The sequence below is a fragment of the Galeopterus variegatus genome, unplaced genomic scaffold (genome assembly GCF_000696425.1).
Source record: "Galeopterus variegatus unplaced genomic scaffold, G_variegatus-3.0.2 Scaffold254, whole genome shotgun sequence".
NCBI lineage: Eukaryota > Metazoa > Chordata > Mammalia > Dermoptera > Cynocephalidae > Galeopterus > Galeopterus variegatus.
The window spans coordinates 607,259-621,971 of NW_007726365.1; the positions used below are offsets into that span (position 1 = coordinate 607,259).

At 41.8% G+C, this 14,713-nt stretch overlaps 1 protein-coding gene across 1 annotated transcript in view; it reads right to left on the bottom strand.

Moving 5' to 3' along the window:
- The window catches only part of MSH3 (mutS homolog 3), a 207,466-nt gene that overhangs the window by 69,600 nt on the left and 123,153 nt on the right, over positions 1-14,713 (bottom strand). The window contains exon 19 of the mRNA XM_008566613.1: positions 14,104-14,215. Within this exon, the coding sequence (XP_008564835.1) occupies positions 14,104-14,215 (112 nt within the window). The remainder of the gene's footprint in view (positions 1-14,103; positions 14,216-14,713) is intronic.

Consider the following 14,713-nt stretch of genomic DNA (forward strand, 5'->3'; position numbering starts at 1 on the left):
TCCATATGGAAAGATATGAGGTTGGATTCCGACCTCACACCATATACAAAAATAAATTCTACGCAGATTAATCAAAGACCTAATTGTGAAAATTTAAACTTTAAAATGTTTATAAGAAATTACAGGGCCGGCCCGGTGGCGCACTGTAGCAGTGCGCCGCTTGGGAGCGTGGTGGCGCTCCCGATGCAGATTAATCAAAGACCTAATTGTGAAAATTTAAACTTTAAAATGTTTATAAGAAATTATAGGGCCGGCCCGGTGGCGCACTGTAGCAGTGCGCCGCTTGGGAGCGTGGTGGCGCTCCCGCCGAGGGTTCGGATCCCACATACAGACCGGTTCCCGTTCACTGGCTGAGCGAGGTGTGGGAGCAACACTGAGGGTTGCGATCCCGTTGCCGGTCCCGGTCCGGTACGGGCGCGACACTGAGGGTTGCGATCCATTGCCGGACACGAAAAAAGACAAAAAGGAAAAAAAAAAGAAATTATAGGTAAATATCTTTATGATTTTGGGGATTGAAAGAATTTCTTAAGTAAGGCACAAGAATATAAAAAGAAGGACTGATATGTTCAACTCCATTAAAATTAATACTTCTTGGTCATCAAAAGGCACCACATTGAAAGTAAAAAGACAAAAATTATTCTAAGTAATCTCCTTGAACACTAAAATCTTAGACTCTTTATCATTTAAAAGTTCTTCGATACAAGTTCAATGTATTTATGTATAGAATATCTCAAATTTTCTAGTAAATAAATTTTAATATCTATTTCCAGTGTTTAATTGTGTGCTTTAGGGGAAATTTAGATGCTTAAAGTCAAAAGTAATATAAGAAGACTTAAGAGTTTGGAGAAGTTAATTTCTACCACCCATTCTAAAATGGCCTGACTTCCATGTTAGTTTCCTGATCCAAAAACCTGTTTCAAACCCCTCTTGGCTGTTTTGGTCTGAGGTTAGGCAGCAATGCTACAACTTTGGGAGCCCCTGACACCACTGACACCAGGACTCTCAGTGCTGTGCTTTGGGTTCTATTAAAACGTGATATGTGATGAAAGCTGTTGGACTAAAAAATACACTCAAAATAAAGACTTCACTCCTTGGAGACAAATGGGTGGATTCCTGTGGGTTTTCAGCCCACAGTATCAGAGACAAACATTACAAAGTAAGTTATTCTGTCTTAACTCCATTACAATGTTCCAAAAGACCCCTTTTGTTGTAAGTTAACGAAGACAGGACTACTTAATCATACACATAATATCATCAAGGTCAAATTAATTTCTTCTCTCCCAGATTTTCATTAAATACTGCTGGAGAGTAGAAGGTGGTGGTGTAAACTGGGATAGCTCTTAAAGGGGAGAAATTTTACAGTACATACAGAAATTCTTTAAACTCTTCTAATCACTGAAATAAATAAAGCATTATCCTGATTATGAATGTGACCTGGGGTGATATTTGGCTGATATGCATCTGTACAGCCAAACTTGTTGTCAAATTTTGAAATAACAGGTACACAGCTAAGTGCCCCTCTCACCATTCTGGACCCTTCCTCTAGACTAGGATTGCCAGGTCAAATACAGGACACTCAGTAAAATTCGGGTTTCTGAAAAACAACAAATAATGTTTTAGGATAAAACGAATATTGCATGGGACAAACTTATAAGAAATCATTCATTGTTTTCCTGAAATTCAAATTTAACTGGGTATCCTGTACTTTTATTTGCTAAATCTGGCAACCCTACTCTAGACTGTCACACAATCCAGTAATTTAACAGCCCTGCCCCAGAACTACACGTGAGTTCTCACCGATCAGTGCCTACCAGAGTTAGTCCACGAAAAAAATTCCGACTGCTGGGAACCACCGACCCCTTTAGGGAAACTGGAGGTCTGGCCCATGTTCTACCTATGCGTCCTTTCCAGCACTAAGTCATCTCATGTGAGCAACTCAGGGGTCCTACCATGGCCACCTGGCCAAAGCAGGCCTGGGTAGTGCTTGCTCTGTGCCAGATCCCATTCTAAATGTATATTCATCAACATCATCCCCATTTTTCAGGGAAGGAAACTGAGACCCAGAGAGATTATTTAAAATTTAACTGAGAGAGGAGAGGCCACACTTTTAACCAACATGATCTGCTGCTGTCTGTTTTGCCTGAAAAGTTAGATTTAATCTAATTAAACACGACACTCATTAGAAATATGAATGAGAATAATTTCATGAGAAATAATAATTTCATGAGAAATTATTTACTCATTGAGACAAGCCACTTAATGACTGAAAAGGAAAAGCCCAAATTATTGACGGTTACCTAGATGACTTGTTTTCTCTACACTTTTTCAAGTTTTCTACCATGAAGATTTTAAGGCACCAATTCTACTTCACAGAATTATTTATAATAGCAAAAAGTAGTCACAAAATAGGAATTTAAGACAAATATGGTACATCATACCATGAAGCCATTAAAAATTATCTTTAAAAAGGCTTTTTAAAAGTACAGGAAAATATTTGTGTTTCAAAAGTGAAAAAAGGATAAAAAATACATTAAAAAATCATGACTATGTAAAAAAAAAAATGCAAAGACAGGGAATATCTGTCTAAATGTTAACAGTGGCTATTATTGGGATATGGGAACAATTTTCTCACCTTCTTTCTCCCTTTCTATACCAAATCCCATTCTATAACTTATTTGTAAATGAGTTCTGCAGCAATGAGAGGTTTATACCTCTCATTGCTTACCGAATTCCTTCTATGTTGAATATCATGCAAGAAGGGTTTGGAGAAATTTTTACTGTGATGTCAATTTCTATGAGAATCTTGACAAACATAGAAATGCCAGAGTGGGAAAATGAAAGAATAAATGCAAATAAATAATTGGCCCATTAGTCAGTAAAGTTGGTTTCCAGTGCAGAGTTTGGGCAAGTCAATACAATTCTCTAGGCCTCAGTTCCCTCCCTTCTAAAAGAGGGAGTTGAATTAAATAATCTGCTGCCCTTAATTCAGGCATATTACATGGATATGCGGCCCTGGGAGGAACCAAAGTGAAGGGAATAAATTGGTACCAGAGCTTTGCCCCAGATATTCTTACAAGAGTGGGGAGCCGTGGAATGTGCTTGCACGAAGTGCTTGGAAAAAGTGGTGGATGGAGAACTCAGTCAGACTTGAGGTCACTCTTGTGAAAGTGGATTTTCCAGGCCTACAGGATCTGAGTATTTCAGACAAGAACTACCCTTAAGGCTTTAAGGAGCTAAATGCTTTCAAGTCACTAAACTCAACTATTTGTAGGTAACAAAATGGTTGCTTTCCAATTAGGATTATCTTTCAATTTTACTTTTCCACAAACTTTTAAAAGTACCTTTGTATGTCCTTTTAGTTTTTACTTGTAGTTCATACTTTGAAAAATGCATAATTGATTAGATATTGTTCAGTGTAATTCCAACATTTGCCTAAATCTGAGCATCACTTGGATGCCTTTTTCTTTCCACTTTTTCTTTTTCATTTGGTGTATTCTTATACTTTAGAAGAAAACTAGTGTTGTAGGAGTTATTAATACATGCTTCATTCAAATAGTTCAGAATGAAGTATAAACTAAGAGATATACTTAATAAAGCTAGTTTGAATTAATCTGCCTTTATGTTTGGGAGGAAAAAAAGCCAAGATATACCATAAATCCAAATTATATGGTTAAAAAAAAAGTTGCTTTCTTAATAAGCCCTAATAGTTAGACCCCTAATGGGAGATAAATTGTACACTAGGAACTCTAGTAAATACCACAGGAAAAAATATATGAGACTGTAAAGAAAGAGGAGGTATTCTGAGATGCACAAATACCTCCTGTCTCCATCTCCACTGACAGCCCCTTGCTGGGCAACTGCAATGGCTCCTGATGTGTCTTTCTGCTTCTCCTTTGCCCACAGTCCATTCTCCACATGGTGGCCAGAGTGATTGTCTTGGAAAGTAAAACAGAACTTGTCTCCTACTAAAAGCCCTCACTCATATACATCCTCAGAACACTTATGGTAAGTGTCTAAAGGTCATGGTCTCAGGGCCGTGCCTGCCTGTCTGACCTAATTTCCTACACCATGTTCACTTGGGTTAGCTAGACTTGATTTCTGCTCTTCTTTGACCTGCCAGAAGACACCACACTCATTCCCACCTTAAGGCCTTCCCACAGCTCTACGCTCAAACAACTCCCAGGAGAGACCTTCCTTGACCACTCAATCTTCATATGTCCCTCTGCCCTGTCATTTTTTATTACATCAGTCCATTTTACTTTCCTTATGGTTGTTATTCCTGTCTGACATTACCTTAATTTTCTTACTTGCTTATTACCAATCTCACTGCTAGAATGTTTAGTTCCCACGACAGCAGGTATCATGTCATTTTGTTCATCCCTGCTGCCTAGAACAAGGCCTGGCAGGCACAACGCCCAATGAATACTGGTCAAATAGATGAATTTAATATATGAAAGGCATTACAAGGGATGTATCAATCACGTTTACATTTCAGAGAGAATCATTTGCATTCTCTACAAAAATTAGTAGAAAATATACAACTCCCTTTCCTCCACAGTCCCCAAGATGACAGAGAAAGGAATTTCACTCATCTAATGAGCTTACCTGTCTTTCAGCAAGGACCATGTATATTTGAGGTACCATACATCAAAGGCTCCCAGATATGAAAGACACATTAAATCCATCTGGAAAACCAGTTAGTATAAGTAAGCATTCTTACAGATTAGACAGAGCCAAAAGTTAGCAAAACCACCTCTCAACCCACTCTGGGGCATACTAAAGTTATGGCAAATGCATCAAACTAGACAGGTCCAGACACTGCCCTCATGGGGTAATTCCCATTTTAAAGGTGAGGAAACAGAGGCTTGGAGTAGCTAAGTACCTTGCCCAGTAATGCAGAGCAACTAAGCAGAAGAACTGGGACGTTAAGTGAAATTCATTCCCTGATACATGCTACAAAGGGTACCCTTGTTCGATGACAGGCAATCACAGTCACTGCTAAAGGAGAGAAGAGGTGCTCTAACTTAGGGTCCTTGGGTCAATCACTGGGTATACTAGAATGATGATCAGTCATAGTATCATTGAAGTCAGAAGATGTACAGAAGAAAAAGAATAAGACAACTAAAATATTGTCATACATTAACTTACAAGATCTGGGCAACAGCTAATTAAAAGCTTTCTTCCTTGACAGGTACAGATATTGACATCTATCTTTAAAGAAGAATTATGGTAGAATTATTTTTATAATAGCTGCAGACTCCTGAAAAAGTTTGGCAATTTTAAAGTGTCTTATTCCCTGAAAATGTCAATCAATGGCAGGTTATGGTAACAGACTCGCATGCAAAAGCCTCCTCCAGACAAGCTCTCGACCAAATCTTTGCACTTTTAACCCAAGGTGAACTATAAACAGAAAAGAGGAGAGTGAGGTTGGAGAGCAGCACAGGCTGTATGTTAAGCTGCCAAGATAAGAATCCAAATCCTTCTGGCACCTGGAAGCTGCCCAATTTCCATTCCACTGAGCATGAGAGCTGGTTGTAACCAGCTCACCCCCTCATTTTATAGATGAGGAAACCAAGGCTCAGCGAGTATAGTGGCCTATCCAAAATGACAGTAAAATAACTGCAGAATAGGATTTGAATTTTTTTTTCCAGTTTACAAAGAACAGAAATTTATTTCTCACAGTTGTGGAGGCTGGAAAGTCCAAGATCAAGGCACTGGCAGGTACAGGTCTCTGTAGAAGAGGAGTGCTGGGTCCTCACATGGCAGAAAGTGGAAGGGCAAGCGAGCCCAACGGTGCACTAGCCTCTATTATAAGGGATTTCATCCCATTCACAAGATGGGGCCTCATGGCCTAATTGTCTCTTAAAGGCCCCAACTCTAATACCATCACATTGGGTATTAGTTTCAACACTTGCATTTTGGATAAGACACATGCAAACCACATCCCACACCCATACGGCCCCACATCCCCCCAACCCTGCATGTACACATACCCATGCTTGGTCCCACAGATGAAGGGCCTGTGCAGCAACTCTTCTGCCGCTCATTGCTCCCTGCACCCCCATGCTGATGAAGCTTTTCAGAGCATGAACAAGCACAAGGCTCCAATCCCTGGGAGAGGGCTGGGAACTGCCCTTCATTGCTCAGGTAAGGGATTGGGCACTCAGAGTTTAGCAACAGTCCAAGGTCGACAGCCAGCCAGAAGCAGACCTGGTCACACTCAGAGAGACTGGGGCAGAACCAGGTGACTGCAGTGGTGGTGGTGGGGAACCTGCCTCAGTTGTCCCATCTGCAACAAATCCTTGGGGGAGCCATGAAGTGAATTGGTCACAAGTTCAGCAGGCCATGGAGTGGCTGGTGGACAGGAGGGTGCTGGATTGAGGCACAAGGATCAGGAGTGTGGCCCTGGGCTGGAGCCCAACTGGACCATGTTCCCACACCTGCAGGACCCACCACCCTTTGCCTCAGTTTCTCATCTATGAGAACTGCCTTGTAGGGGTGCACAATGGCTGACCCTCACACCTTACTGCCTACATGTGGGCCCACGACTGCTGCTCTCTGTCCCCCAGCCCTGTCACCCTCCCCTCACCAGCCTGTGGGGGCTAGGGGTCCTGCCCAGATGGCACAGCTTTGTGCACATCAGCAGGGTCAGCACCCCCACGCCAGTATGGGTACCAGACAGGAGAGGAGAGGGCGGGGCTGGCACCTGCCCCCAGGCTATGCAGGGAGAGCCACAGAGCCATGCCCCAGCCTCCCCTGCAGGGGTAGTCACAGCTGAGTCCACTCCGGGGGCTTCCTGGAAAGCTCTTGTTTCCAGAAACGCAGGTGAGGTGGCCATTTCAACTCCTGTACCTTTTTCTGACCTTGATGTGTGATAACTGCAACAGCAGCCACCTTGTGACCACGAGGAAAGGTCCAGGGACCCCAGAGATGCTGAACTCAGGGAAGGCATCAGCCCCTCCTCATGACCCTCCACAGCAGCTGCTACACTCCCATGTGCAGGCTTGAGGGAGCCTGGTGGTGTGCCCAGAGAAGCAAGGAAGGAGGGCTGCTGACAACTCCACAGGGGCAGGACGTAAACACCACTCTGGAGAGCTCCACGCCACCCCCAGGGCCCTTTGAATCCTACAGGGTCAAAGCCAGCCTGGACGGCCCCTGATCTGTGCAGCCCCTGAATTGTGGGGGCTCAACCAGGCTTTTGGAGACTTATGCCTCTGTAGCAGTGGGGGTGTATCCCTCGTCCCCCATGAACCCCCTGAACACAAAAGGGGGCCTGACAATTCTACAGAACTTTAATAACAAACCCTTCTCCAAGGCATCCCACCTCCTCATTGCACATTCACTGGGCACTGAAGTCCAGAGGATGGTGACTCTGCCCATGTTGGTGGCCAGGGCTGAGGCAGACATGCCACGGCCACAGAAGGGCAGTGTGGAGCTGGTGGTTTGGGAGGCTGCAAGGCATCTCTGAAGGGTTCTCTGCTGGGTGGGGCCTCAGGCCCACCAGGCTCCAGTCCCCCACCCCCACCCCAGTCCTCACCTACCACACACCTGGGCTTGCATTTTTGCAACTACAGCAGGGCTTGAGCTGACAACACTGTCCTAACAGCCAGCCTCAGGGGGGAGACCCCCGGCCCCAGGGAGTAAGGGGTGCCAGGAGGAAGGGCCAGATCACCAGGCAGCAGGGTAGGGCAGCTGCCTCCCCAAACCTCTGGGCATCAGCACCCACCTATGTGGTCCAGGCAGGCCCAAGCCATGCACCAGCCAAGGCTTGCTGTGCCTAACCTCTGACCAGAAACCACAGAGGAATGGGGTGAGAGCCCAAAGGGACAGCCACACCCAGGCCTTTCTCATCCATGATCCCACACGACAATAGCGGGAGGGCGGAGGGTTAGTGGGGTGAGGCACATGTAGCCAATGCACCACTTTCTCCAACAGCCTCCCACCCCTGCAGCCTGCTGTCTGAGATCTCCCAGGGCTGTGCTGCATCAACCAGACAGGGGCTTTGCCTCCTGGACCATCTGGAAAACAGGACCCTGGGACCAAGCCCACCAGGTGCTGGCCGGCACGCCACCAAAAAGACCCAGTGAGGACACACGTGCAATGAGGGGATTTGAATTTCTGAATTTACATTTCCCTTTACCGTGAGGCACTTTCCCACTATACCTGTGTACCAAATAGTACATAAGAAGAACTTTAAAAACAGAAAAAGAAAGTGCTAGAACAGAAAGAGATTATTTCTGGCCAGAGTGATGGTAAAGGCTCTAGGAGGAGGTTGTATTTTGTTGGGTCCTGAAGGATGAGTAGGAGTTCACTCAGTGGAGATGGGTGAGGGACAAGAAGAGAGAGGAGGAGCATTCTGAGCAGAGAAACTGCAACACAGGTCAGAACACTTTAAGAAATAATCAGTTACCATACAAATGTCCTTCTATATCTCACTGTTTCAGAAGCAAGAGAGAGGGGCCCCACAGGAAAAAAGAGATATTATTTCCTCTACTTTTTATCCTTGGGATCCAAAGATCATCCTATGTGAAAATCACATTTACAGCAGAATCTATGAGAATGATTTAGCCTTGGAGTTAAATTAAGCTTAAAGCTCAGACAGATTTTATGGTATGCGTTATTGTTCTTCTATTTGGTAATTAGGCACAAGTAGTCAACAGCTTATGAATACTACTGTAATCAGTCCTACTTTTAATTTTCATACAACCAAAGCAAGCATTTCTGGGGCAGCTAGAAGTTTTTTGTACTAGGAGAATGGAAGAAATTGAGATGTCTGTCCTTCTCAAGCACTCATTAGTTTAACAAGTATGTGATCACCGACTACATGCCACACAGCATGCTCAGGACTGAAGCACCTCAAGGCCCTTCTTGATCTCAGAAGAAGGAATTGTGACCAGGATCTCAGGGTCCACCCTGCCCCAGCTTTAGAACTAGGCTGTGGAATTCCCTTGGGCTGGAGAGATCCACGGTGTTCAAGAGCTTGCAGGAATCTTCCAGCTCTGCACATGACTCATTTTCTTTCCTCCCACAAACTGAGAAACTGTCAACCACACTTTTCCCTTTCCCCCTCCCAATAAGTTGAATTTATATTATTTATATTAAAAACAAAAAAACCCCAACTTTAATTGTTGTCAAAAATCCATCTATTAAAAAGTCATTTGGCTTAAAAGCAAACAATAGAGCTGCAATTGCAATGGATTATGATGGAGTTTCCCAAGCAGTGTCCTGATCTATTTCACAGGGTGACAGGTGTGCCAAGAGGCTGATCCCTAACCCTCAAGGTGAGAGGTGAGGCTGCAGTAGCTATAGCCCCTGAGCCAGCCTCCTTTGGCTCTGAGCAATCCCTTCCCTCTCCTTTTATTCCAGAGTACTGTCAAAATATTATCATTTTCTATGTTTGCTGCAAAGTGAAAAAGGTTGGAAAGCACTGGTTTGCCTTAGAATATGTTCTGGGAAATAGTTCAGGACTAACCAACTTGGGTAACCTCTGGCAGGTTGGTTTCCCTTTCTGGGCCTTAGTTCACTCACAAGTATGATGAGGTGGTTATACTGAACGGTCCCTAATTTCCCTTCTAGCTTGACAGTGAAATTATTCTGTACATTGTGAACTCCCCATACAATATCCTGAGAAGTAATATTTTGTGAAGAAAAAAAAAAAAAGGCAAAAATTTAAAGTAAGACTTGGAGACTGCCGAAGATTTCTAGTTAACCTTTGCTTATTTAACGGATCTGATTAGGTGCCTGTTACATGCCAGAGAACTGTGACTGATACTGGGATTATACCTAAACAAGAGACATATTCCGTGTTCTTTTTATGCTTGTAGTACACTGAGAAACTCAAACAAAAAGAGCAATTATGATTTAGTGAAATAAGTGCTAAGATGGAGAGAAATAGAGTGGTATGAGTATGTGATAGGAGTACCCATCCCAGCCTCAGTTAGGGAAGGCTTAGCACAAGAGATGACATCCAAGATGAAACTCGAACAAGCCAGAGCTGCGGAGTGGGGTGGGTGGGTTGTGGGCATGTGTGAGGTAGGAGGGGTAGGGTAGGGAAAGATGACATTCCAGGCAGAGAAAATACCATCTGCCAAGTCCCAGAGGCACAGTAACTCGGAGTGGGGTGGGTGGGTTGTGGGCATGTGTGAGGTAGGAGGGGTAGGGTGGGGAAAGATGACATTCCAGGCAGAGAAAATACCATCTGCCAAGTCCCAGAGGCACAGTAACTCAGGAACTGTAAGAAGTCCAATATGGCTGGAATGTAAAGCATGAATTCAAATGGAAGAGCAACAGGACAGGTTAGAAAAGCCCTGTGGCTGCAGAGTGGAGAATGAATGGAGGTGGGCAAGATGGAGGTAGGAAGATTCAGTGGCTGCCAAGTCTACAAATACCTAGATTCTGTAGTGAATCAAGGAAGGGAACAAGCAAAGAGGGTTTAAAAGAGTATTCGTATAACTGGGAGAAGGAAAGTGGGAGGAAAGTTGGCTTGTTCAGAAACACTATAATAAGTTCATATAATACAGAATCCAGAAAAGTATACTTATAATTACACGTAGAAAAGACCATTTCTTAAAACCACATGATTATCAAAAGCAACAATGCCATTTAACTTTGAGAGAATTATTTTCAGGGTATATTTTATAATTAACACCCATAAAATATTTTAAATTAAGGTTTACATGATAAGTTTTCTCAATGCTATCCCTATATATAAATTTATACCCTGAAAAATAGAATGCACTTCACCATAGCAACAGTTCTATATCAACTCCTACTCAAGTTAGAAAAAGCATATGGAAAAAAAAAAGAATATTCTGGAATATTCTGAGATGCCTGCTTCGAAAAAAAAAACCGCTCTATTTAGTTTGTAAAGATTTAAATAAAACAGTTCAATGTTTTTTTAAATGCCCTTGTAATTATACAGAAGGCCATTGTAGTTTCTCAAATCTTCCTTTATTAAACAGTATAGTAAACTTTTTAAAGGGAGGGGCAAAAAAAGAAACAAACAAAAAAATCAATGCCAAGGATAACATACTTGGGATCAAACTGATGGACATGGAAACAGTAACAAGAAATGACTTTTAAGTGACTTATAAGTTAAATATAAAATAAAGTACTAAATATTAGAACTACATTACTTTCTAAAGAAAAGCTATACCCTACTGGTATTATAAGAACTGAAAAAGGAATTATGTTCATAGCCTTTTTTTTTTAAAGGCCATAAAAGGATTAGTACTTATTAACTTGTTTGATAAATTAAGTAATATACAAATATCCTAATAAGAATGACACTGGGTCTCGGTTGCTATGGTCTGAATGTTTGTGTCCCCCCAAAAATTCATATGTTGAAATTCTAACCTCTAAGGTGATGGTATTAGAAGGTGGGGCAATTAGGAGTTGATTCGGTCATGAGAGCTTGAGAGAGACCACATGAGGGCACATTGAGAAGGCGCCATCCATGAACCAGGAAATGGGCCCACACCAGACACTGAATCTGCTGATGTTTTGATCTTAGACTTCCCAGCCTTCAGAACTGTGAGATATAAATTTCTGTTGTTTATAAGCTACCCAGTCTATTAAACTTTGTTATAGCAGCACGAAAAGACTAAGACATGGGTGACATAGTACCAACAAATCTTTATATGATATCAAAATGTAGCATTAAACTAGATGTAATTCAAAGCATTTCCTTTTGCTTCCCACTCTTGTGGCTAGCCAAGTTCACCATGCCACACAACTCCATTATTCTTGCTCATGGCCCAAGGTGTCATAGTCCCAGCTCCCTGCTATTCTGGGCTTCCTTTCTCTGACCTACTCTCCAACTGCTCCCCTACGTCTCAGTTCTTCCAATGTCTCAGAAAAATTGCCCAATGCATTTATGTTTCTAACCATCTTGCTGAACATTTCCTTCATACTCTGGCCTATGCTGAAACATGGCTGTCTGTTATTCCCCTACAGCCCTCTCATGTGGGGGCCAAGCTTTCTGCTACATCCTGCCCCACGCACCTCAGGGGTCAGAAGTTCTTCCTTACTTCTTTAGGACTTTATCAACTCTGCTTGTCCTCACTGCAGGCCATCTACAAATCTCCAGGTCACCAGTCCCCATTCCTTGCAATCTCTGATACATGCATCACTTGTCTTCCACAACAAATCCTGCTTTTCTCTTACATGATTTCAACATTCACATGGATGACTCCCAAACTCCTCATCTCCAAAGACCTTCCTCCCCTTCAGCTACCCACCTTGCATGGCCATGCCTAGGATCTTGCCATCACCCAAAATAACACCACTTCTGAAACTTTAAAGTCAGGCATCTCATTCTCTGATACAACTTCTCTTACTCAACTACTCCCTATATATTAATTCTTTGACCCTATCACCATATTATTTTACTCTGTGTTGACAAAGACTGTCTTTGACCAAACTCTAGTCAGGCTTCTCCAAGCCTTCTTTTCAACTAGGCCTCCACTTTGGCCAATAAAAACTACAGACTCTGAGCACAAATTATTTTGGCCACACTCCCCATTAAGAAAGTTGGACACCAGCATAGTTTCTAACAGCCCAAGGCCGCATCCTTAGGATGACCACAGCACCACTTAAAGTGTCTACCTGAGAAAGCTCACTGATGTCAGAATTTACTATTTGTTCCAGCCAAAACTTGGTGATAGGCAGATAGATCCCTGAAGCCCATCTTAGAGCACGTTATTTAAAAATTTTGCAATTATAAATCCTTTCTTTGCCCCTTTGAGATGTGAATCTTCTGTCATCAGAACTGTCTTCTCAGGGACCTGAGTACTATCTCTGAAATGTGGCATAAACACCAATTAGTAAACCCAGATGGTTTCACATTAACCAACCTCATCACCCCTCTGTACATTCCCCTTCCCTAATCCCTCATTCTACCATTAAAACACCAGTCACCTCTACACAAATCAATGTTGAGCAAATTCAATTCATGCTGGACCCTTTTCCCAACCGTGATAGCATTACTGAATAAAATCTACCCTTACCACTTTAACTAGCGTCCAGCTCTGTTTGGCTCTGACAATGTAACTCTTTGTAACACAAAAAGCCTGCCACAAGTTCAAGTTCACTTGTCCCCCCTCCAGCTTCGACAACTTTCCTGCTAGTATTCCCAACATTTTAGGGAAAAAAATATAAATTTCTTAATATGGCATATAATTGAATTGGACTCTTCCTTATCTCTAAACACTTTTTCTTCATATTCTATGCTCCAACCATACTCAACATCTTTCAGTTCCTTGAATTCACCCTGCTCTGCCTCACTTCCAGCCTCTGCCATGCTGGTTTCTCTACCTGGCATACTCACCTCCACTTCCCTGGCTTGTGTGGACTCATTCTTCAGCCAATATTGCATCCTTGGGGAAAATTCCTCAATGCTCCCCCGACATTAGATAGGTCAACCTGCCACCTGCTCCCAGGACAGGCTGGTTTTCTATATCATGGCACTTACCATGCTGCATTATATCAGCCTGCCTATCTTCTCTGCTAGGCCAGAAGCTCTGTGAGGGGAGGGAAGAGCTGTGTCTCACTTACCACTCTCTGCTAGCTTCACTACCTGGGGCATAAGCACTCGGTATGTATGTTTTAAATGAATAAGTATTTAGAATCATTAATGCCCTATAAGAAAACTCTAGCCCATAAGATAAAAATTTTCATCACTGAAATTAGCTGAAGCACCTCTGATTCTTTCACAGAACATTTGAAAACAGTGGAACACAGGACAACGCACACAACACAATATATCTTAATAGGAATTTGCAAAACCATGGTATAATTCCAACCCCATTAGCATATTTGGGTATTAATAGACATATTTTATAGGGTTACCTAGGACAACTAATTAAGACTAATCCTTTAATTTCTAAGGTTTAGCATCTATGGTTAATCTGTCATAGGAAAAAGCATCAATTCCATATTTGGTGGTGAATATAAAACAATGCCCAGAATTAGTCTATTTAAATCCAAAGTTAAAAAGTTAAAACTTGGGTAACTTTTAACTATAAGAACATTTACTTGATATTTAAAAGTTTGGGATCAATGTTATCATCTTTTAATTATTTTTTAGCATAATGTAGTACTTACTAATAAATTTGTACTATTGGGAACATACTGATCCTGTTCTCCCAGCAACATGTCAATCACAGGGTGTCTTCCATTTTTTATTATGATTTTCCTTTCTTCTTGTAGAGTTGGTCTGCAAAAAGAAGTATATTTCAATTTATTAGGCAAGGAAGTAGCATTAAAAAAACAAAGCATGAAAAATTTCAGTACCCAGTTTGTAAGATAAAAACAAAACCTTAATCATAGACTTTAAGAACTTGTACTCAGAATAAGGCTTTGAGTATAAAAGTTAAATTTTAGATATAAAATAAAAATTGGGCAAACAATTATTATAATAATAGTGGAAGCATAAATTTAGCAGTCTTATGATGGCTCCACTACTGCAGTCTACCTTTACAAGATCCTTTTTATTTATTATTTTTGCTGTTATTGTCTAAGATCAAGCCAATATTTTCATCAGTAAAGATAACAGTTCAAATTATTGCTAGTTAAACTATTTTCAGAAGTAAGCATAATAAGGGAAATCATGTAAAATTATTTCTAGATTTAATTATTATATTAATATAAACTATACTATGTGTTGGACTTTGAGAGAGAATGACCTAAAATTTCCATATTCTGTTTAATTGAA